The sequence below is a fragment of the Aquarana catesbeiana genome, linkage group LG01 (assembly GCF_042186555.1).
Source record: "Aquarana catesbeiana isolate 2022-GZ linkage group LG01, ASM4218655v1, whole genome shotgun sequence".
Lineage (NCBI taxonomy): Eukaryota > Metazoa > Chordata > Amphibia > Anura > Ranidae > Aquarana > Aquarana catesbeiana.
The window spans coordinates 626,278,233-626,303,648 of NC_133324.1; the positions used below are offsets into that span (position 1 = coordinate 626,278,233).

A 25,416-nucleotide genomic window follows, 5' to 3' on the forward strand; every position below is an offset into this window, starting at 1 on the left:
TATTATAGTTTGTAGACACTAACTTTCACACAAAGCATAAAAGAAAGCTCTATTTGTGTGAATTAAAATATAAAATTAGTTTGGATACATCGTTGCATGACCGAGCGATTTACCGGTTAAAATAGTGCAGCGCTAAATAGCAAAAAATGGGCTTGTCGTGAAAGGGTGGAGCTGAGGTTGTTATTAATGTTCATAAATGGCAAGGAACTGATCTAAAATTACGTTTCCTTTAGGCTCAGGTTAATACTTCAGACCTCTTCCACTCTGACAGTGTATTGTGGTAGAAAGCTATGATGGAAAACTCTGTGCCAGTAATACATCCATACTTAATCATCTCTCTCTCCCTGTCCCTCTCTCCCTCCCTCCCACCCTCTTCTTTTTTTTTTTCTCTTCTTAACATTCGTGGTTATTTCAGGTGACGGCTAATGATGAACTGGTTGTGATGTATTCAGTTGGGCTTGGTTCACACTGCTGCGACTTTGCCAGAAGACTTTGCGAGGCGACTTCAGGGTATGCCTGTGTAATCTTCCTGTAATCTCATATCCAAATCTCATCAGTTAAGATGAGGATCCGACTTGGAGGCCACTTCCATTAAAGTCTATGGGCATATGTCTTGCAACTTGGGGTCTCACAATTCTGACCCCAAGTCGCCGCAGTGTGAACCGAGCTGAATTGTGCACCACCTTGTAAGTTGAAGCACCTTACAAGTTATGCAACTCTTGCCTACAATTACATGGTCTTAAAGAGGAATACACAAGGGCCAAACTAGATGGACATGGAAATGGGTTAAATTAGCTTTGGGAGTTTAATTTTTCACGTTGGATGTCGAAAACCTTTTTTTCATCTTATGCCGCTGCTGCTGATACTTCAGCGCATTGATTGTTGCATGTATGTGCGAATTGGTGCAGCTGCATAAGGTTTTGGGGTCTCTGGTCCCTTTTGACTTTATTTGATGTATATTTTTTTTTGTTTTAAACAGAAGACATTTGAATGATTTGTTCTAGAAATTGGTTTTATTTCCATTTAATGTTTCAGATACGTTTTTGAGAATTTACTTTTAAGTTCTATTTTTGCACTTTTCAGCTGATAACTAGAGACTGTCTTGCCTAAAATTTTCAGTTCGCTTTGTACATTTTATATTTGAAGTCTCTATTTTGCTGTTTCTTGTGTGCGTTAGTTGAATTGTGTATGGTGCAAGCAGTGTGACATGTATTTCTGCAGTGTAGTTGCTAGATCCTAGGAATCTGGATTCTGTCTATGAACGCTTTTGTGTTGCCTTTTTGATGGATGGTTAGAAAACCAGCCAGTTTAGAGTTTCTGTTGGAGCACTCAGAGACCCCCTGCCACTCTTACATTATTTTTTCACATATTTTCTAGATGAGAAAAAGGAGGAAAGGAAAAGGGCTAGAGGTATTTCTCCAATTGTGTTTGATAGAAGTGGAAGTTCTGCATCAGACTCTTATGCAGGTATTCTTTCCTTTCTTAGACACTTGTTCTGATTTCTTCCACACAAGGGAATTTAAACTTAAGGTGAGCGCGTGGCGCTCACCACTGGCATATGCAACGGCAGTCAAAAATGGGAGGGGCGCGTGCGAGTGAATTATCTTGACTTCACTGCCATTTGTTCTACTGTAACAAGAAATAATGCATCTCTAGGGTCTCTTAAGAATTCAGTTGGGAAGGCTTGTTTATTGTATGCTTTTGTCTAAGAATGTTTTTTATCAATGCATCTTGAGTGCCACTTTGGTACCTTGCAATGTTCTATAGAAAAAAAATCCATTGTACTAATGACATGGCAAATGAAAATTATCGGGGAAGCCATCCTTTTTTTTTTTTTATTTTTCTTTTCTTTTAGCATGTTAAACATTGACTTGACCAGATTACACTGATCATTTTTCTGTTGCTCAACTTGTGAATGTAGTAATTCTAAAGAAGCCTGATCTTGTACATTTTGTCTGATAGAAAACAAATAGTTTTATTGAAAATGTATTTTCTGTCTAAAGGCACAATCTGAATGCATGTACTTTGACTAAATGCAGGTTCAGCAAAGAAGCATGAAAAATTACCCTCTTCCGTTCGTGACGTTCGAAAAGGTATCCTTTTAAATCTTTTCCCTTTTCCCCCTCCAAAATTTGTCTGTATTATGCAATATGACTTTCTTCTTGATTAAAAAAAAAAAAGTTTAACTGTCACCCAAAGCACACAATTATATGGAGTGATACCATCAGCATATACTTGTGTACATGGGAGTAATGCAGTAATACTAGTACTGACAGTATATAGCATACTGGCAATCTGAAAGAACAAGAACAGCAGTGTACCATACCATGAGGCATACACAGAAACCCACATACAGAGGCATTGAGTCGTAACCTAATAGGAAAATAGAAAATGTATGAATAATGCAGCGCTCGTGACAAATACAAATAAGTGTATTGCCGCTGCTGTAAGAAAAGTAATACTACTTGAAAAATGCAAAACAAACACAGCGCTGGCAAGAAAAATAGAATATAACCACAACATATATATGATACTAAATAGAAAATGCTCAGTGCAATATTCCTAAAATCATAAATCTATAAGTGACATAAAATGCATAAAAATTGAAAAATTAATGTGCAGTTGGTACAAATCACAAACCAACTGCTGATTAGTGGATTACTATTTGCTACTAGAGCACATACATAAAGTGCGAAAATTATATGCAATAGGTGCTACCCAAATACTGGTATAAATGGTGAAAAGCAATATAAATTGTGTGCTGAAAAAATAATTGTTATAATACTAGTGAATAGTCCCAGATGGATACCATCGGCTATGCTACTGCACAAGGCTCTTGATGGCGGCCTCACTGGAGAGCAGACAGCATCTCTTCAACCTATGCTGACAGTCAATCTCAGGGAGTGCTGCAATATGATGCCTCTGATGTAACTGCAATGTGTATGGCTTGTGATCATAACAGGTCAAATGCTTGTAGATATCGACCATCGGATCAGACCCAAAAAATAAGGAAAGGCAATATGGTGAAATACTGTGGAGAAAGAAAAATCACTTGCGCATCATGGCGCTACTCACTGGATACATGGATTTTTTTTCGTCGACGCGTTTTGCCCCTCCCCCAGGGCATCATCAAAGACTTAACCTCTTTAAGTCTTTGACACCCTGGGGGAGGGGCGAAACGCGTCGACGAAACATCTGGCTCACGCTTAACCAGTGACGCTTTTTCCTGTTCCCGTGGAACACACGCTCCTAGCGGTGATCGCGGAAGTTTTCTGACATGCCTGATTGCAACCGTGTATCCAATGAGTAGCGCCATGATGCGCAAGTGATTTTTCTTTCTCCACAGTATTTCACCATATTGCCTTTCCTTATTTTTTGGGTCTGATCCGATGGTCGATATCTAAAAGCATTTGACCTATCTGTTATGATCACAAGCCATCCACATTGCAGTTACATCAGAGGCATCATATTGCAGCACTCGCTGAGATTGACTGTCAGCATAGGTTGAAGAGATGCTGTCTGCTCTCCAGTGAGGCCGCCATCAAGAGCCTTGTGTAGTAGCATAGCCGATGGTATTCATCTGGGACTATTCACTAGTATTATAACAATTATTTTTTCAGCACACAATTTATATTGCTTTTCACCATTTATACCAGTATTTGGGTAGCACCTATTGCATATAATTTTCACACTTTATGTATGTGCTCTAGTAGCAAATAGTAATCCACTAATCAGCAGTTGGTTTGTGATTTGTACCAACTGCACATTAATTTTTCAATTTTTATGCATTTTATGTCACTTATAGATTTATGATTTTAGGAATATTGCACTGAGCATTTTCTATTTAGTATCATATATATGGCGTGGTTATATGCTAATAGGAAAATAGCTATAGGAGTCTATCCAGTACATGATCGATGGGGGATAGGCCCAGCGTAGCTAAGCAATATGACTTCAACATAAGTGCACTTAACCAAAGCTCTCTAAACAAAACTAACTTAGAAGCCCCCCTTTCAGCTGTTTGGTTACCAAAGTAATGATAGTCAGTGGTTCCTCTTTTTACAAATTCCAGGTGGAAATCTTTCTTAGCACTGGCTGAGCTCTCATACACTTGCATGTGAGCTTTAGTGTCGGTTCACACTGGGACGGCTTGTCAGGTGACCTAGCCGCCTGACAAGTAGCGTCCCGTTCTGTTCAATGGAACCGTTCTAATCGGAGCGACGCAAGTCGCTCTGACTTAGAAAAAGGTTCCTCTACAACTTTGGGGGCGACTTGCATTGACTTCTATACAGAAGTTGTTTTGCAAGTCGCCGCTCCTATCGTGTCCGGGTCACCTGAGGCAGTCGCGCTGCCTCAGTGTGAACCGACACTTAGAGTCTCTAATAATAACCAGCTAGGTGGGAAGATTCTAGTTTAGCTTACATTAAAGCAACAAGGAGGGTGGATTAGTACAGTGTGTCTGTTTTTGTTTTTTTGTTTTGTTTTTTTTTTTTTTTCTTTCCTAAAAGGGCATCTTTCCTCTCAGCAGACTTAAATGCAAAAATAAAAGTTTTACTTTTTATCCCTCACTTGGAAATTGCTTTCTAGGAAAAATAAATAGCTGGATAGCTGCACTCCAAAAAATTCACCTTTTTATTGTATAAAAATGGATATCAAAGCATCACAAATGGGTACAGACTAACTGTACAGCCGCTCATGCGTTTCACACCAGGCACGGTGCTTAGTCATAGATAGATGCTACATAAATTGCTTTCTGTTGTGTCTTTAGGACAGTAAGTAAAGCCGGCCATAGATGGAGTGATTTTTTTTTTACTTTTTTGCCATAAAGAAAATTGCTTTATTCCCTCCATCAACAGTGTTGAAGGGGGAATCTCTCCCGTGGAGCCATTGTGTTTCCCTAGTGGGGAAAGCTGTCCCCGATGGGAGAACACAGTGATCATAGTTAGCGGCTATAACAGCCACCATCAATAATTAATTGCATGTAAAATCCGGCAGTCTAAATTTCAGCACTTCTGACATCTTGACCAAAAGTTTTAATTTTTTTTTTTTTTTTTTTTTTAGCAGTGTATGGCAGCATTATTGCAACAGTTGTATGATTTTAGATCCAGGATCTTTAATTAAAAGTGCTTTGTTAATTCTGCATACACAAGAGCGGAATGTCTGACAGAAAAAGTCCGACTAACGCTTTTCAGCGTCTATTCCGATCGTGTGTATGCCTCATCGGACTTTTTTTTTTTTGAAAATTCTGACGGACCTAGAAATGGAACATGTTCTAAATATTTCCAACGGAAGCAATTCCTATCGGGAAAACCGCTCGTCTGTATGCTGTTTAGATGGACCAAAAACGACGCATGCTCTGAAGCGAGTACGAGAAGGAAACTACTGGCTATTGAACTTCCTTTTTTTAGTCCCGTCGTACGTGTTGTATGCCACCGTGTTCTGGACAGTCGGACTTTGGTGTGACCGCGTGTAGGCAATACCGCTTGAGCGGAATTCCATCGGAGAAACCTTAAGAGTTTATTCTGACGGCAAAACCGGTCGTGTGTATGTGGCATTAGGCTCAATGAACCTTTCCTTAAACGATTCAACTTGACAGATAGTAACCAATGTTTAAAAATGTCCGTTTTGCTGCATTTGCGTTTAGAACTGTTTTTGTTTTGTTTTTTGTTTTTTTTGTTTTTTTCCAATTTGTTTGCAAATTTTCAAAAATGAAAAACGCCTGTAAACAAAACGCAAGGTACCACATTTTACAAGCTGTTACAGGCATTTGGCGTTTCAAATGCCTCTGAACATCCGTCCTGAATAACTTCTCTTTTTTTTTTTTTTTTTTTCTTTCCAAAAAATGTTAAAATGTTTTTAAACTAAACTGCCTAGAAATTACTATAAACGACCCTGTGTTCATGCACTGATAAGAGAAACATAGAGGAGAGTTCAGGGGCAGCTAAAAAAAAACGCCCAACTACTCCTAAACATCCGTTTACCAGCAGCAGTGTACACTGATTTGAGTAATATATTTTTTTTTTTTTTTTTTATGCAAGTCTGGTGAATATCTAAACATGGGTAGTTCTGTAAAGTGCTTCATAATTCAAGATTATTTCATAAGGGATGATTCATGGAATGTTGATTAAGTTTTGCATTAGAATCAAGTAGTTTCAATGTTTTCATAGTGAGCAGTGTGCATTAATTCATTGTGCTCAAAACCCTCTTTCGGCATCTGTACTTTTTGTCCATTAGTTTGTATGTCTTGTTTGTTGGTGTACGATGCTCAGAAAATGGGGTACAAAAACAAATGGTGAACCTGTATATACCTTTTTTACATAATTTTTTTCCCCCCACAATTGTCTACCTGCACAATATTTAAAGAGGAGTTCCCATTTTAAAATAAAAAATTAAAAGTCAGCAGCTACAAATACTGCGGCTGCTGACTTTTAATAATCAGACACTTACCCGTCCCACGGTCCAGCGATGCAGGGGATAGAAGCTCCGCTCATCTCCCCCTCCGTTCAGCGGCGCTGGCATTGCAACTGTGGGCACCTGGCTGTGACTTCACAGCCGGGCACCTACTGTGCATGCGCAAGCGGTGCTGCGATTGGCCGCTCAGTCATCTGGGACCTGTAATGTGTCCCAGATGATTGACAAGAGGGAGGGAGCAGAGCTGAGCTCTTCCTGCGCCGAGGAGAAGTGATGTCACCAGCCCAGGCACTGAAGGAGGCAGACTACGAGGGACCCCCTAGCAACAGCCATTTAGAGGTGAGTAAAAAAAAAAAACAAATTTCCAAATGTTTTTTTAGGAACATTCATGCTTTTTTTTTTTTTCCCGTGGAACACCACTTTGTCATTACCTGTCAAGTTAAAAGGGTTCTTTTAAAGAGAATGGTACATTTAAAAGTCCACTTAAGTCAAAGGGTGTTTATATCCTTTTGTGAGTCCAAATGCGGGACCTCACTGCTGGATCTCCTGGCTTTGGAGTACATGATTATTATTGCTGTAGTTTCCATTTACTGAGTAAGATAGTAATGTCTGGGTGGAGGTTATAAAATTACACTTCCCCTTTAACCTGTTACACAAATCAAAGAGTGGTATATATGTGTGTGAGATAGATATATATATATATATATATATATATATACTGCCCTAGGCATTTTTTTTCAAAACCTGGAATTAACATGGGTTGTTTGAGGATTTGCATCATTTAATTTACAGAACATGCCCACAACTTTGAAGATGATAGATATAGATATATATATATATATATATATATATATATATATATATTGTGAAGCAAACAACAAATAGGACAAAATAACCGAAAAAGTCAACGTGTATAACTATTCACCCCCCTACAGACACAATACTTTGTAGAGCCACCTTTTGCGGCTGTCACAGCTCCAAGTCGCTTTGGATAAATCTCTGAGCTTGCCACATCTTACCACTGGGATTTTTGCCCATTCCTCCTTGCAAAACTGCTCCAGCTCCTTCAAGTTGGATGGTTTGCGCTTGTGAACAGCAATCTTTAAGTCTGACAACAGTTTTTCTATTGGATTGAGGTCTGGGCTTTGACTAGGCCATTCCAACACATTTACATGTTTCCCCTTTAAAACACTCAAGTGTTGCTTTAACAGTGTGTTTGGGGTCATTGTCCTGCTAGGTGAACCTCCGTCCTAGCCTCAAATCACACACAGAGTGGTACAGGTTTTGCTCAAGAATATCCCTTTATTTAGCGGCATCCATCTTTCCCTCAACTGTGACCAGTTTCCCAGTCCCAACTGCTGAAAAAATGGTGTTCTTTGGGTGATGTGTTGGGTTTGCGCCAGACATAGTATTTTCTTTGATGGATAAAAAATTAAATTTTAGTCTCATCAGACCATCAGTCCGCCATACATTTTGGGAGTCTCCCACATGTCTTTTCGCAAACTCAAAACGTGCCATTTTTTTTTTTTTGTTGCTGAAAGTAATGGCTTTCTTTTGGCCACTCTGCCATAAAGCCCAACTCTATGGAGCGTGCGGCTTATTGTCGTCCTATGTACAGATACTCCAGTCTCCTGTGGAACTCTGCAGCTCCTCCAGGGTTACCTTAGGTCTCTGCGCTGCCTCTCTGATTAATGCCCTCCTTGCCTGGTCCGTGAGTTTTAGTGTGCAGCCGTCTTTGGCAGGTTTGCTGTTGTGCCATGTTCTTTCCATTGGTTATGATAGATTTGATGGTGCTGCTAGGGATCATCAAAGATTTGGATATTATTTTATAACCTAACCCTGACTTGTACTTCTCAACAACATTGTCCCTTACTTGTTTGGAGAGTTCCTTGGTCTTCATGGCAGTGTTTGGTTAGTGGTGCTTAGGTGTTGCAGCCTCTGGGGCCTTTCAAAAAGGTGTGTATATGTAATGACAGATCATGTGACACTTAGATTCCACACAGGTGGACATCATTTTACTAATTATGTGACTTCTGAAGGTAATTGGTTGCACCAGAGCTTTTTATGGGCTTCATAACAAAGTGGGTGAATACATACGCACATGCCAATTATCATTTTATTTCTGAAAGTTTTATGTATACATTTTCCTAATTTTACTTCACCAATTTAGGCTATTGTGTTCTGACCCATCACATATAATTCAGATTAAAAAAAAAACATGTAATGTAACAAAATGGGTAAAAAGCCAAGGGGGTGAATACTTTTGCAAATATATGTATTCACACACTATGCATGATCGTTAAAGAATTGATAGTTTTTCCTCGGTTCAGTGCAGAGAGTTCTCTGTTCAAGCTGACAAAAGAACAGTCAGCCTTCCACGTTTATAACAACATTGTTTAGACAGAGCTAAAGAGTAACATATAGTTCTTTTAGATCAAAGGGGGACGAACTTCTGTCCTGTAAATGAGGTCACTCTAACGACTTAAAGACTAAACCTTTTTCTGACACTTTTTGCTCACGAGTTAAAATCAGTATTTTTTGCTAGAAAATTACTAAGAACCCCAAACATTTTTTTTTTTTTTGCACAGACCCTAGAGAATAAAATGGTGGTTGTTGCAGTTTTTTGTCACACTGTATTTGCGCAGCAGTCTTTCAAACGCATTTTTTTTTTTGGGGGGGGGGGGGGGAATACACTTTAATGATTTAAAAAAAAAAAAAACTAACGTTAGCCCAATTTTTTTGTATATTGTGAAAGATGTTGCACCACGAGAATTGTGAGAGTCCGGATCTTCTAAGTAAAAAAAAAAAAACCTGCAGCACTAATATACATGCACACATTTATACATTTATTTTACACACACATACCGTGCATAAGTTTCAGGCAGGTGTGACGAAATACTGTAAAGTAGGAATGCTTTAAAAAAATGTTTCATTGTTTTTATATTGATCTTTAGAAAATGCAAAGTGAGCCAACGGAGGAAAAAATCAAACTAATATTTTGTGTGATTAGTTTCTGGCTTCAAACCAACATTAATTCTTACACTTGCACACTTTCTACACTTGCATAAAGTCAAGGATTTTGTAGGATTAGGATCAAGTGTGTGATCAATTATACCAAGCAGGTGCTAATCATCAATTTCACATGTAGGTTAAACAGTCATGAACCACTTACGGACCGCCGTCGTTATACGTCAGCTGTTTAATGAGGAATATCTCTGCCATAACCCCGGTATCCTCTTCAGCGAGCGGTCTGCTTTCAGATAAAAGTGGTCTCTGCGGCAGATTCGCCACGAGATCACTTTTATCGGTGGTGGGAGAGGCCCCCTCCCGCCGCTTTCCGCTGCCCTCAGCCGCTTACCGGAGCCGCCGGCGGAGGCGATCGCGTCCTCTCCCCTGCTTGGCATGGAGCTGAAAGAGGAAGATGGCCCCCGCTCAGCTCCATACAATTGCAGGGCAGAAGCGACATTAAAACTTCAATTCCGCCCAAAGCTCTTAAAAATACTTTATTTTTTTAATTGAATTTTAGTGTAAATATGAGATCTGAGGTCTTTTCGCCCCCAAATCTCATATTTGAGAGGTCGTCATGCTTTTTTCTATTACAAGTGATGTTTAGATTCCTTGTAATAGGAATAAAAGTGACACATTTTTTTTATTTTTTGAAGAACAACAGTGTAAAAATATAAAAAGTAAAATAAATGAGAAAAACAAAATTTTTTAACACGCCGAGCTCGCGTGCAGAAGCGAATGCATGCGCGAGTAGCGCCCGCATATGAAAACAGTGTTCAAACCACACGTGAGGTATCACCGCGATCGTTAGAGCGAGCGCAATAATTCTAGCCCTAGACCTCCACTGTAACTCAAAACATGTGACCTGTAGAATTTTTTTTTTTTTTTAAATATCGCATATGGAGATTTTTAAGGATAAGTTTGTTGCCATTCCACGCGCGGGGGAAACAGAATTTAGCCTAAGTTTACTGTTTTATTTTTTTAATTAAAGTGTATTTTTTCGAAAAAAATTTGCTTGTAAGACCCCTGCGCAAATACAGTGTGACAATTTATTGCAATGACTGCCATTTTATTTTCTATGGTGTAAGAAAAAAAAGTGTGTGTATGTATATCTAATATATATCTATATATATATATATATATATATATATATATATATCTATATATCTATCTTAAGTAATTTGCTAGCAAAAGACAAGGTTTTTTTTTTTTAACTTGTAGTTTACAAGTCTGAAAAATAGGCCTGGTCTTAAAGTGGTTAACAGCTGTGTAGGAGGCCTCAGACTGGGTGAGGAACAGCCAAACTCAACTACTAAGGTGAGGTTGTGGAAGACCATTTCATGTCACAGGTCATACACCATGACAGGACTGCACACAGCAACACGACACAAGGTAGTAATACTGCATCACCAAAGTCTCTCCCAGGAAAAGATTTCAAAGTAGACCGGTGTTTTAGGATGTGCTATTCAAGCTCTTTGAAGTGGCACAAAGAATCAGGCAACATTGAGGACCTGTAGACGCAGTGGTTGTCCAAGTAAATCTAATAAAGCAGATGAGATGACGCATGCTTACTTCCCTTTGACGTTGGAAGATGTGCAGCAGTGCCATTGGCACAGAACTGGTGGAAATTACTGGGACCCAGGTACACCCATTTACTGTGTGGCAAAATCTGTCCAGAAGTGGTCTTTATGGAAGAATTGTGGCCAAACAACCATACCACTCTCATGGAAACAAGATTAAGCAACAACTATGCAGGAAAACACAGGAACCTGGGGTGCTGAAAAATGGCAGCAGGTGTTCTGCTCTGACGAGTCAAAATGTGAAATATTTGCCTGTAGTGGGAGGCAGCTTGTATGCTGAAGGCCTGGAGAGCAGTACAATATTGAGTGTCTGCAGGCAACAGTGAGGCATGGTGGAGGTTCCTTGCACGTTTGGAGCTGTATTCCTAAAAATGGAGTTGAAGAGTCGGTGAGGATCAATGGTGTCCTTAATGCTGAGAAGTATAGGCAGATACTTATCCATCATGTCATACCATCGGGGAGGCGTGTGATTGGCACCAAATTTATTCTGCAGCAGGGCAGTGACTCCAAACATACAGCCAAAGTCTTTTAAGAACTATGTTCAATGTGAAGAACAAGGAAAGTGATGGTTTGGTCCCCACAGAGCTCTGATCTCATTGTCGTGTCTGTCTGGGATTACATGAAGAGACAGAAGGGTTTGAGGCAGCCTACACATCCACAGATAGATCTGTGGTTAGTTTTCCAAGATATTTGGAACAACCTATTTGCTGAGGTCCTTCAAAATCTGTGTGCCAGTTTACCTAGAACTGATACGGATTGATTGATGTGTGTTAGGCAAAAGATTCTTCACACTTGTATTTTATTTTTCAGAACGAATCAACAAAATTCGATACATTCTGCAGGATGCACGTTTTTTCCTCATAAAGAGCAACAATCATGAAAATGTATCATTGGCTAAAGCAAAGGTAAGATAAGTGGCTGTTGCCTTTTAGCAGAAGACCATTCTTTAACCCTCTATTTAAATTAACCTTTCTGTGGGAAATATTACATTCAGCATTATGCAGTGGTATAAGGAGAAAACGGTAAGCAGTTTTGTTTATAACTGGCTAGGTGGTGCACAGTGGGTGGGATAATTTGCTAAGGTGCGCAATATTAAATTTCCCTGTACTTTTCTGTCTCGGGGCTCCGCACCATAATGTGCATACAAACTCGTGAAAATATTGTGCATTGATACACCTTTACATGTATTATGTGCATTTTGAGACCCGCAGATTTTTTTTTTTTTTTTGTGATTTTTATCTATTTCCTGTGTCATCACATTTCACCTACATTGTGCATTTAACATGCGTCCATGTGCATTGTGAAAAAGAAATGCATTAGGCCCCTTTCACACTGGGGCGGTGGGGGCGTCAGCGGTAAAACAGCGCTATTTTTAGTGCTGTTTTACCGTCGTTTTTACGGCTGTATTCGGCCGCTAGTGGTGCGGTTTTAACCCCCCCCCGCTGGCGGCCGAAAAAGGGTTAAAACCGCTCGCATAGCACGGCTATAGCCGCGCTGCCCCATTGATACACCGCTCCAAAGATGTGGCTTGCAGGAGTTTTTTTTCTTCTGCCAGCGCACCGCTTCAGTGTGAAAGCACTCGGGCTTTCACACTGAACAAACAGCAGCGGCTGCTTTGGGTCGGTTTGCAGGCGGTATTTTTAGCGCAATAACGCCTGCAAACCGCCCCAGTGTGAAAGGGGTCTAAATGTACTTTTCCACTCTGCATATCTCTACTGCGTTCATTTTCCTTGCGCAGGCCTTTTATTGATCGTTCACAATAAAATGCATGTTTCTGTACATTGTTTAAAGGAGCCCCCAACCTTATTGCAATAATTAAAATGTATATTCAGAAGGTAGTTTTCATAGGTTCCCTTTTTCGCCCAGAAGAACTAATTGCAAGGGAATAACAGGCCGTAACAGGCTTTAGTAATTCTAGCATCTTACTAAAGGTAACTTTTGGTTTTAATATATTGTATTTAATAATGTTTTGTGTTTTCACATTCTATTTTCGTACACATTCTCTTTTTTTAATACAGGGTGTTTGGTCAACTTTACCAGTAAATGAGAAAAAGCTCAACACTGCTTTTAGATCTGCGCGGAGTGTTATTTTGGTGTTCTCGGTTAGAGAAAGTGGAAAATTTCAGGGTAAGGGGATTATTTTATGCTATACCATTTATTTATTTTATTTATTTATCTCCTCTATAGCAAATAACTAAACTGAATTTTATTTTAAGGATTTGCTCGACTGTCATCTGAATCTCATCATGGTGGATCACCCATACACTGGGTCCTTCCAGCAGGAATGAATGCAAAGATGCTTGGTGGAGTATTCAAGATAGATTGGATTTGCAGGTAAGCTGATTTGGTGTTGGACACAAATTCTAATACAATCTCTCATCACTGATTTATTTATTTTTTTCAAAACTGTCTGTTTAATGGTAACCATTTTATTTATACTTTTCTTTGAATAGGCGAGAACTTCCATTTACTAAATCTGCTCATCTTAATAATGCATGGAATGAAATGAAGCCAGTGAAGATTGGACGTGATGGTCAGGTTAGATTGATATCTTTTGTTCAAGCTGAAGTCTTGAAGTTTCCACTTTTCTCAGCTGTTGCTTTCTTGTTAGGCGGTATATTGTACTAACATTGGCTCACAAAGGCTGCGGTTCCTGATAGTTTAGCTTTAAAAGCCAATGACGTGTAATATACAATCCCTTATTTTAAAAAAAGTCAATTAGCATAGTGAAGGGATTGCTCAATTATAGTACCCAAGACAAATGCAGCACACAGTAATTTTAAGTCAGTGATGTCACGCTCAGCTAGACCTTGATATAGAGGATCCTATTTATATCCTAATAATGCTGTGCTTCACATAATTTCATAAATGTACATTCCAGTAGCAAGTTTCCTCTAAAAAAAACCACCAGTAAATTGTGCAGAAACACTAGAAAATACAGTGAATTGATTCCTAAACTGGTGAAGAATATTAATTTTGCTAAGTGAATGAAGTTGGAGTGGTGTTCGCTGCAGTCCTTTTATTCCTCTGCAAGGGATATTTTTTCTTTTTACCTTTCAGTTCAATTCTTTTTATTGTTTTGATAAAGAAAAAAGTAAGGACAGATGTTTAGCCCACACAGGAGCACAAGTAATTAACAAGGATACAAATAACTTAAAGCACATATCAAAGTATTTTGTAGTACAAGGTACTATAGTGAACAACCAATTGGGATTAACATTGATACCCCTAAACCATTTGCCAAGAAATACGCATAAGATATTCAAGAGTGTTAAAAGGCCCGGAGAAGGAAGATAAAAAGGTGGGAAAAGGATTGAAGGAGGTTAGAGGTGAGGGAAGGGGGCAAAGCCCAGTCCCCACAGACACAGGTCAAGAGATCTGGCAAGAAAGCTATAGCTCTGTCTATCCAGATTCAGGGGTGACCAGGTATAATTATGCCATGGTTTCCAAATTTTCAAAAATGTTGACTGTGAATCATTAGGAATGCTTGACATCTTTTCAATAATTTAACATTTGGCTGGTACTCAGTACCACCAAAAAAGTGCTACAATTATACAAGTATGTGGATTAAAAAAATGTAAGTATTAAAGAATATTTAGGTCTTACGCTGTTCCAAATCCATAGACCCAAAAAGATCCTGCTCCCAGTTTCCTATACAAGAGAATAGGGCACCCGGTTTATTCAAAGTTAAACTTCTAATCGTGATAGGTCTGGGTGCCCCCGGGGAAATCAAGCAGGTGTGTTCAAATGCAGATTTAAATCTAAATCTAGCTTACGTAGGGTCAACAACTAGTGTCTTGAGTTGTAGATAGTGATCGTATTCAAAGTTTGAAGTTTCATAATGTTACTGGAAGAAGGCCCAGGTAATAAAGGAGGGAGTATTCAGAAAATGGTAAATTTTTGTAAATCCGTGTGCGGACCCACCAGGTGAAAGGTTAGTCCAATTAGTGTGTGTGTATATGTATGTATGTGTGTGTATGTATGTGTGTGTATATATATATATATATATATATATATATATATATATATATATATATATATATATATATGTATGTATATATATATATGGTTTAGGAAAGTGCTACGGTTTCTTATAGTAATAGAAAAGCATGCTTTCTGACATATACTGTACAAGCTGCATGTTCACTCCTTGATGGGGTTTACTGGCTCCATTAATTTCTCCACTCTTGTGGCATTTTCCCTATTTTTATTTTAACTACCAGGATTCTAACTTTCAGCAAGTAGAACATCTCTCCTCACTTGTTTCTGGTCAGTTACTCATAATATATAAAGGATGTCTTATCAGAAGCTTGGGGGTGGCAACTGCTGACTTACAGAGAACGCTAGTTGTCTGGGTGTGTTTTTAGCTTCACTACTTTTGAATTTTCGACCAGGGACAAGCTAACATTCTCTAAAGGGATGCAATATTTTTAAAAATCAAATGGATTAGTATTTCTTTGATTGGTTTCACCTTTTGAACCAGAGAGTATTTAAGTCTCTTACAATATGCACAAATTGAATATCTATATATCGATCTCATTTAATATAAATAAATATATATATATATATATATTTGGTCTTGTCTAGTGGTAACTGCCTGAATAGTTATCTGTGTGTGTGTTTGCTTTTCTCACTTGAATTGATGGTTGTTTTCAGGAAATTGAACCAGAATGTGGAACCCAGCTTTGCCTTCTATTTCCAGCGGATGAAAGCATTGATTTGTATCAAGTCATTCACAAAATGAGACACAAGAGAAGAATGCAATCACAGCCCCAATCGCGAGGCCGTCCTTCTCGTCGTGAGACAACAAGAGATGTGGGAAGGTTAGAAACATTCTTTGGACTGATAGTAGGCACTTGTGCTGGAGTAACATGACGGACACCACAGCACATTGCGATGCCAGTGATGAAGAGAAAAAAATCCTCACATCAAGCTGCAGGGAAGAGTTTGTGGCTTCATTGAGGATTTCATTTTGATCCCATTCCTTCCGCCCCTTCCACAGTCCACGCCCCCAGTCCCACTTTGCATTCTGTTTGTGAAGTACCATCAGAGGAGGTTTACCACTACAGGGAAAAGTCATTGAAGAGCAGCAACTTTAGACTAGTATAGAACTAGATCTTTTCAATTCAGCAACCTTGCAGATTGTAGCCAGAATAATGATTGAGGAATTTAATCTATTAACCTATTACAGAAAGAATGTTTAATTTCTTGTGAAAAGCCTTTTCTTTCAGGTAAAACCCTGGATATCCCCTATCAGATATGGGACTTTTAAAATGGATCAATAATGGTGTTGCAGAAGATGCCACCTCCTCTTGGGGAGATAAAGCTTTAAAAAAAAGTTGCTTTGTTTTCAAGAGGAGCCTTGTTGGGACTATTTCCATATGGCTTCACCATGATGTGTTTAGAAGCAGATTGAAAAATGGGCTCTGTAAATATCCCCACAGTGAATACATCTTGCTGAGCTCCTGAAACCGCTTTAGGTATGGAAAGGGGAGCAAATTGCACTTGGAGACCCGGCAACATACCAGAAAGTGTGGCTGTTGCTGTGTCTGTACATCCCTTCCAGAGATGCTGGCAATACCTGTGGACTGTAAATGTAGTGGATCGACATGGTTATTTCTCCCTGCTTTAAGAACTTAACATCATGTTCCAGGAAAAAGAGGGTGTTAACTTGGTTTCAGAGTTGGAGAAGGCTTTCAAAGAACTGATGCTTAAAAGCCCTTCAGCCAACCACCTTTCCCTTGTATAGGCTAATTGCATTAAGTAATGCTAACAGGTTTCTTCTGAGGACTGGATATGTTGGTTTGAAGGGGTGCACCTGTGGGTATTTGTGTCAGATAGAGAGCCAGCTCCAGTGTCCCAATTCATTTCAACTTAAAAGGACGCAATTAGGTAGGCGGAAACCTGACAGAGCCCCCTATTTCAGTTCTTTTCCATTTTAAATTTTTTTTTTTTTTCAAATTTTTTTTTTTTTTTTTTTTGCGTTTTATATGGACTGAACTCAACGAAGTTGAGGTTTCCTTTTACACTAATGATCCTTAACAAGTGACCTATTTTACGCCAGTTTTGCAATGGACTGCAAAATGTATTGTAACAGCACTACACCTTCTCATGTCCACCTTGTATATGTGCGGGTTACAGCTTAAAATCCTTAGTGGACTACTGTATGAACTGTTGCTATATTTTATACCGGTCATAAATGCACTCTACAAGAAAGCGGTATGTTCCCTCTTTACACCAGCTTTTATTTTTTTGATCATTTGGTTGGTTTTTGCTGTATGTGCAACTGATATGATTCTTGTTCAGAAAATAAGATCTCCGGGCATTTTAATGGGGTTGATTAACACAAGGTATTAAATATTTAGAAAGGACTTTAATTATGCTCATGTATGAGCAGGTTATCCTTGAGCATTAGGCTACTGATTGCTGTTAATTGGCATTAAAAAAAAAAAATGTAGAATTTTATGCTGTAACAGTTCCAATTAGAAACTGTTGGGCTTTAGTAACAACTAAACAGTAAGGGTTTTAGAAGTGCAAAACACATGGCTCTTAGTGATTTAACTTCCAATGCTGGTCATTTATTATGCAAACCCATGCCACAGGTATTTTGATTTTCATCAACAGTAAATAGGCTTGCAGAGTTATAACTTGCTGGAAGAGAATATAAGGATGCCATTAGAAATAGGCATTTGATGCATTTGTGATCTGAAAATAGTTGTAGATCCCAGGGTGCGTAGTTCTGTGTTTTGTGGAGGGTTTGCTTCATTAAACAAGTGCATATATAACCTTGAATTAAGTGTAAAAAAATTAAATACACTTTTAGATATGGTCAGGATTGAATTCAAGCTTTTGCCATGGCTATGTACTGCATGTTCAGCTGCTTTCAACAGAATATGCTCTCCTAAGACGGATGTCACCATATTTATTGTATGTAACTGAGACCAGTGCCTAATTTGTTGAATAAGTTGGATGTATATGCACATGTATCCCCTAAAGTCTGTCTAAAGCCCAAACTTTGTTTTGTGTAGAATAGGTAATAGTTTAAAACCCCTGCAATGTATTTATTTTTCTTTTTTGCTGCCTGTATCTCATTCGGGTTTCTTTTTGTCTCAATGCTTAACAGAAAGTAAGAGGAAATAAATTTGTCACCCGAACAACTGTCCTCATTGGAAGACTGCCACTTATTGTTCTGGTGACAACTCAGATTTTGGGATTTTTTTTTTTCGCAGTCCTGATAGGCATTTGGACAAATGGAGTAACTTTCCTTAATTGGGAAATTAACAGGTTTTTATTATTGAGGCTGCATTCACATCTGAGCAATTTTCAGCTTGTAAAACGCTCATCTCAAAAGTTTCAAAACACCCAACAAGCAAAATCCCATTCATTGAAATGGCCCCTGTTCACATCTGAGGGTTCTGTCACCTGAAGCTCAAAAAGTACATGAGCTTCTTTTTAGGCAGATTACAGGTGTTTTTCTGCTTTTTACATTGGTGCCCTGGACACAATCGTGGCAAAATCGCACGACTTTCTGCCTGAAAACGCTACACTCAGGTGTGAATGCAGCCTAACAGAGGAGTTCTAATCTTTCCTTACTGCATTACAAAACAAAAAAAAAAACTGCTTTTGGATACACTTCAAGGGGACAATGCTGCAGGACCATGGGGTGAGCTGACAAGCCACTCTTTTAAGAAGTTTGTATTGGTGTCAGTGACATTTTTATGGTGCATTAATACCTACGTTGCTAATGTGTGAAGAGGCAGCTGGTGTTTACGTTATACAAGACATTATGGAAACAATTATTGTAAGGATGTATTGTACTGAAGTGTACAGTGTTGTGTATGAGCATGTGTGGTTTTGGTTAGGTGAAGTTATATCTAATAGCGCCCCTTTGAACCTACAACATCAGGCCTGTTTATGTGTTGGCTTTTTGGTGATGGTACTACAGACTGGCTTTGTTCAGGTATGTACATACACAAATATCAACAAGTTTTCTGTTTAATTCTAACATTTAATTTGTATAGGCGTCGACCAGAAGAATATGATATTCATAACAACCGAAAGAAACCAAGAATTGACTATCCACAAGAGTTTCACCAGAGACCAGGTTAATATGTTTTGCTACTAGAACTTTTTTGTTTTGCTTTTCAATAAAGGGATTCGATAATGAAGGTTAGTATTATAAGATTTCATATAAACACATGCATCGCTTGGGCTAATAGATGTAGTACAGAAAATAGGACACATATTCCTGTAATGGGGCTCTAACTCGACACCCTAGTGCTACAAGGTAAGGCCTAATCTTGTCTGCAAAGATGGCAATAGAACAAATGGTGGACCTGAATGGGCTATGGATATGCATGCTTTCCATGTGGCAGTATCCCAGGTTTCTGACATGTGAAACGTTTCGTGTTGTGCTTAATTGATTTTAAACGCTGTATTTAAACAAAAAAAAGTCCGGTTTATACTTCTCTGCTCTGTGCAGTGGAATCGCACAGAGCGGCATCAAACCTCCTCTTATCGGGTCCCCTGCTGGTGTTCCTGGCTCCTCCCCTCCAAGTGCCCCCAAAGAAAGCTACTTTCTGTGAGGGCACCTCACCCCCTGCTTCCTCTGGTTGCCTCACAAAGCCCGAAAGACCAGGAAGTGAGAGGAGAGAAAAGCTGCAGACACAGGTACAGCGCTGGATTGAATGAGGGCTCAGGTAAGTAAAAGGGGGTGAGGGGGATAATGTTGCCTAAAGATTTTTTACCTTAATGCAAGGTAAATAAAATGTTTAGGTTTTATAACCACTTTGAAAATTCCATTCCTGGGTATTGGGCCTTATTCTGGTGTAAATCTAGAATCTAATAATTCACCTTGTGTGCTTTGGATGGATCGCTTTCATGGCTTATAGTCTGTTTTCTTTGCTTCATCCGACCATTATGAGTGCTGCCATATTTCATAGTCTTCAGGTGAGAGGGCTAGTTCCCTACGGTATTCAAAAGGAGATCATCTTGGTTAGAACATGCTCCCTGCCCTTAAACTCCTGGGAAAAAAAAAAAGTATAGTATTTTGCAGTTTACAAGTCCTAAGATGTGGTGGCATTAATTTCTCTGGACTCACACACCCAGTGAATCTAGCTTTTTTTTTTTTTTTTTTCCTGGGCTCCTGTTCTGCTGCCACATCCCATACCTCCATCTTCTCAAAGTCATCAGGAGCTGGCTGTGTCTTCCAGGTTCTTTCAGCTGGTCCACGACACTCCACCAGGTCCTCCCTTCAGCTACACTAGGTCCCCGCTTCTGCAGCTTCCTGAGGTATGTGATGGGATGATTTCAGGAGGCTGCATAGGCAGAAACACACTTTTCTTCCCTAGGGGAGAATGGAGACAGTGGGACACTGAGACAAAGTTTGTTTTTGTTTTTTTTGGAATTTTCAGACTAAGAACACTTTCAGCAAGTACAGAAGAAATTATGCTAAATCAGGGGGTGTTTTGTTTTTTTTTTCTCAAGTTTAATTAAACCTGTCTGATTTAATGTTTTGCCAAAACCGTTACAATCAAGGCAATGTTGTAAAACTAAGTTGCTTGTGCTGTGAAGCCATCAAATGGCTGGTGTCATAACTGATCACATATAACTGCAGATCAGAGGCTAAGATGTTGGCTTCCTTGGCTATATAGGCTAAGAGGGTTTCATACCACTTTAACCTTTTTTTTATGCACTTGCATCCATTTGCCCTCTTGGGCTAGGTTCCTACTAGCTTACACTATGGAAAGCAGGCCATGGTGGATTTTTTTTTTTTCTCTCAAATGCTAATGCACGCAACCACGAACCAAGCGTTTGGGTTGCGACACGACCTATTCTTTTGAATGGCCATGTTTAACAGTTGGTGCTGCCTGTTAACTCTGTATGCTGTGTTAAATTTACCGCACCGCAAAGCATTGTGAATGTGGCATGTCAACAGCCTCTCCCGGCTGTTTATTTTTTTTACACTTTTTAGTGGGCAGCCAGTGGATAAAACTGTGCTCATCAGCCTGTGTCGTGTCCCCCCCCCCCCCCCCCCCACCCCCCCACCCGTGTTTATTGCTGGTATTTAAGGCATTTTCTTAGAGCACCACTTTTCCTGCCTTCTGATCTGCAAACCGATCAAACAAAATTGGAGTGCTTACTACAATCACTTGCGGTTCCAAGCATTCTATATGTAATTTGAGGGCCAGGGCACGCTGTGCTTTTTCTGTTTAGAATTTAACTTTGTGCAGTTATAAAAAAACACAAATGAATGCAGTTTATGGGGGGAAAAAAAAGTCTCATATACCCAGTTGAGTGAATAGCCTCAGAAGATCAAATCCTCCAACGTAAGTTTTACTTGTTTATCTGCTATCTTTGCTTTTGTATATCAGTTCAAAAGCACTGATTTTAGATGAAACCCTTCTGTATTTGTCAGTATCACAGAGGAGGGGGCAGGGAACTACAGTTTGAGGTCTGAGACACTGTGCGAGAGCTGATTGGAGGAAAGGAACACACCCCCTTCACACAGCAGAAGAACTGTGTTCTGGATACAAGCTGTGTGCTCAGTTATCAGCATAAGAAGTGACTTATGCTGATAACTGAGGAATGAAGCACCAGAGAGAAATGACAGCTTTGGAGAGACAAGTAATCGCTACAGATACAGTATCTCACAAAAGTGAGTACACGCTCACATTTTTGTAAATATTTTTTTCTTTTCATGTGACAACACTGAAGAAGTGACACTTTGTGACTCGTTAGTGTTACAAGGTCTCGGGGGTGAATGGGGAGCAGGTGTGTTAAATTTGGTGTTATCGCTCTCTCTCATACTGGTCACTGGAAGTTCAACATGGCACCTCATGGCAAAGAACTCAAATTGGTCTGCGTGGCTGTTGTCCCAGAAGGAAGCCTCTTCTAAAGATGATGCACAAAAAAGCCTGCAAACAGTGTGCTGAAGAGAAGCAGTCTAAGGACATGGCTTACTGGAACCATGTCCTGTGGTCTGATGAGACTAATGCCCTGTACACACTGTCGGACATTGATCAGACATTCCGACAACAAAATCCATGGATTTTTTACCGATGGATGTCAAACTTGTCTTGCATACACATGGTCACATACAGACGTCAGAAAATCCGATCGTTCTGAACGCGGTGACTTAAAACACGTACCTCGGGACTATAAACGGGACAGTAGCCAATAGCTTTCATCTCCTAATTTATTCTGAGCATGCGTGGCACTTTGTGTGTCTGATTTGTGTACACACGATCTGAATTTCTGACAACGGATTTTGTTGGAAAATTTTTTAGCAAGCTCTCAAACGTTGTGTCAGAAATTCCTATGGAAAATGTGTGATGGAGCCTACACACAATTTCCGACAACAAGGTCCTATCACACATTTTCCATCGGAAAATCCTATCGTGTGTACAGGGCATTAGGTAAATGTATTTGGTTCAGATGGTGTCAAGCGTGTGTGGCAGCAACCAGGTGAAGAATACAAAGACAAGTGTGTCTTGCCTAGAGTCAAGCATGGCGGTGGGAGTGTCATGGTCTGGGGCTGCATGAGTGCTGCCGGCACTGGGGAGCTACAGTTCATTGAGGGAACCATGAATGCCAACATGTACTGTGACATACTGAAGCCGAGCATGATCCCCCCCTCTCTTCAGGGACTGGACTTCAGGGCAGTATTGCGACATAACGACCCTAAACACACCTCCAAGACGACCACTGCCTTGCTAAAGAAGCTGAGGGTAAAGGGTGATGGGACTGGCCAAGCATGTCTCCCAGACCTAATCCCTATTGAGCATCCATGGGGCATCCTCAAACGGAAGGTGGAGGAGCGCAAGGTCTCTAACATCCACCAGCTCTGTGATGTCGTCATGGAGAAGTGGAAGAGGACTCCAGTGGCAACCTGTGAAGCTCTGGTGAACTCCATGCCCAAGAGGGTTAAGGCAGTGCTGGAAAATAATGGTGGCCACACAAAATATTGACACTTTGGGCCCAGTTTGGACAGTTTCACTTAGTGGTGTACTCACTTTTGTTGCCAGCGGTTTAGACATTAATGGCTGTGTTATTTTGAGGGGACAGTAAATTTACACTGTTATACAAGCTGTACACTCAATACCTTACTTTGTAGCAAAGTGTAATTTCTTCAGTGTTGTCACATGAAAAGATATAATAAAATATTTACAAAAATGAGAGGGGTGTACTCACTTTTGTGAGATACTGTATGTGCTATGTTCAGATTTCATGCCTGAGGTTTCCAACCACTTTAAGGATAAATGCCTGCATTTGACTGGTTTGCGGCATCTTGTAATTTTATATATAAATGTATCTAAAGAGAGAGATTATCTTTCCCATTGTGCATTTATCTGTTTTTCTTCACTTTAAATTGTAACTTTTGAAGGTGTAGCTACTGTATGTAAAACATTAAAAATAAGTGTCTAGTTTAAAATCCAGTAATGCACTGTCTCATTAAGCTCTGTAGAGCCTCGGTAGTCCTGTATTCTAGGCAGCGCACTATGCCTAAAATCAGTGAGTCACCCAAGGCTGATTAGCTGATGGCCTCAAGATTTACTGCTAAGGGAAAGGAAGCCACAGGAATGATACACTGTGTGAGGGAACACCAATTAGGGAGGAAGAAAAGAAAAGCAGAAGTGACAGGGCACATTCCGCTGCCAGGGAGACAAGAGTTAACCGTTAAAAGGATTTTGTCTTTTCTTAACTCCCTAATATTCTCACCTTTCTACCTTTAGTATGAGCATCTGTGAACCTGAGCACTGAAAGGTACTGCAGCCTCCAGCTGAGCCAAGACATAAAATCAAGGCTAGAAATGGACACGTTAATTAGAGAAAGTAACATGCAGCTTTTGAGATTAAGGAGAGGGGGAGAGTTCTCAGTAAGGAAGTGACTGCTCTGGGCTTCAACAAAAGGCAGCCTCCAGCAGGAGAAATGCTGGAGGCAATTTACAGCACACTCATTTTGGTAGCACGTGGAATGTACCTAGCTAAAGAACATAATTTTATTTGGTTATGTGTAAAGTGCTTTAAGAAATTCAGGGTCAACTACTAGCTCATCTGATTTTGCTCTGAAGCACCACACTGTTTACAAGATTGAACTCTGCCTCCTAGGAAAAAAATAAAATTGAGTAGGGGGGCATTGAACCCGCTGTAAAATTTTTATTGCTGTCTATGTCCCAGTTGTGTAGATGTGCCCACCTTTTTGTCCTGCTGACCATTGTCACTAATAAAGGAAGGGGAGATCCAAAAATGTAGAGTTGTTCCCAGAACAAGAGTTGACATGAAAACTTTTATTGGAGATTACTGTTCTGGGGACAACTGTCTTTGGGAGATTTAACTTCTTGTTACATCTCAGATAGGAAGTTAAAGGTAATTTCCTCAATCATTTAGAGATGGCAAAGAAAGAAAAAAAAAAAAAACTTGGAAAAGATTTTACCATTCCGTATTTATAATCCCCAGAAAGTTTTGGTTATATACATCCAATTCCTTCCACTAATAAGTTAGTTGTTTATGTGAGCATTCAAATGCTTCCGTCATACAGCGGCAGGTCAGCGCGATCCCGCGAACCGTTGTAGCTGTATGTCGGCTCCTTTTAAGTGGGATAGCAGGTGCGCGCGCCCGCTGAATTGCGGGGATGCCGATGCTCATGGCCGGCGGTTGTGGGCACGAGAGGCAGAACAGGGACGAGTGTGTAAACACACAAATCCCTGTTCTGTGAGGAGAGGCAGGTCGTGAGTTCCTAATAGCTAGGAACCACGATCTGTCATCTCCTATAGTCAGTCCCCTCCCCCTACAGTTAGAACACAGTCAGGGAACACAGTTAACCCCTTGATCGCCCCCCTAGTGTTAACCCCTTCCCTGCCAGTGACATTTACACAGTAATCAGTGCATTTTTATAGCACTGATCGTTGTATAATTGTCAATGGTTTCAAAAATGTGTCAAGTGTCCCCCATAATGTCGCAGTCCCGTTTAAAAAAAAATCGCAGATCGCCGCTATTACTAGTAAAAAAATAAAAATGCCACAAATCCCCTATTTTGTAGACGGTATAACTTTTGCACAAACCAATCAATATACGCTTATTGCTATTTTTTTTATTTTATTTATTTTTTTTATTACCAAAAATATGTAGAATACATATCGGCCTAAACTGAGGACAAAAATAGCTTCTCTTTTTTTTTTTTTTTTTATAAATTGGGGATATTTTTTTATAGCAAAAAGTATAAAATATTGTGTTTTTCAAAATTGTTGCTCCTTTTTTTTTTTTTTTTTTTTTTTCTTGTTTTTTTGTTTTTTTTTTTGTTTTATAGCGCAAAATATAAAAACCACAGAGATAATCAAATACCACCAAAGCTCTATTTGTGGGGAAAAAAAAGGACGTCGATTTTGTTTGGGTACAACGTCGCATGACCGCTCAATTGT

General features: G+C 39.6%; 1 protein-coding gene across 3 annotated transcripts in view; it reads left to right on the forward strand.

Annotated features, from left to right (window-relative positions):
• The window catches only part of LOC141108771 (YTH domain-containing protein 1-like), a 64,018-nt gene that overhangs the window by 33,947 nt on the left and 4,655 nt on the right, over nt 1-25,416 (forward strand). For 2 of the 3 annotated variants that reach the window (XM_073600691.1, XM_073600699.1), the window contains exons 5-12: nt 1,378-1,467; nt 2,040-2,093; nt 11,808-11,902; nt 13,016-13,124; nt 13,214-13,331; nt 13,451-13,535; nt 15,654-15,820; nt 19,019-19,101. In XM_073600691.1, the coding sequence (XP_073456792.1) occupies nt 1,378-1,467; nt 2,040-2,093; nt 11,808-11,902; nt 13,016-13,124; nt 13,214-13,331; nt 13,451-13,535; nt 15,654-15,820; nt 19,019-19,101 (801 nt within the window). The remainder of the gene's footprint in view (nt 1-1,377; nt 1,468-2,039; nt 2,094-11,807; nt 11,903-13,015; nt 13,125-13,213; nt 13,332-13,450; nt 13,536-15,653; nt 15,821-19,018; nt 19,102-25,416) is intronic. The other variant, XM_073600709.1, reaches the window with a different exon arrangement.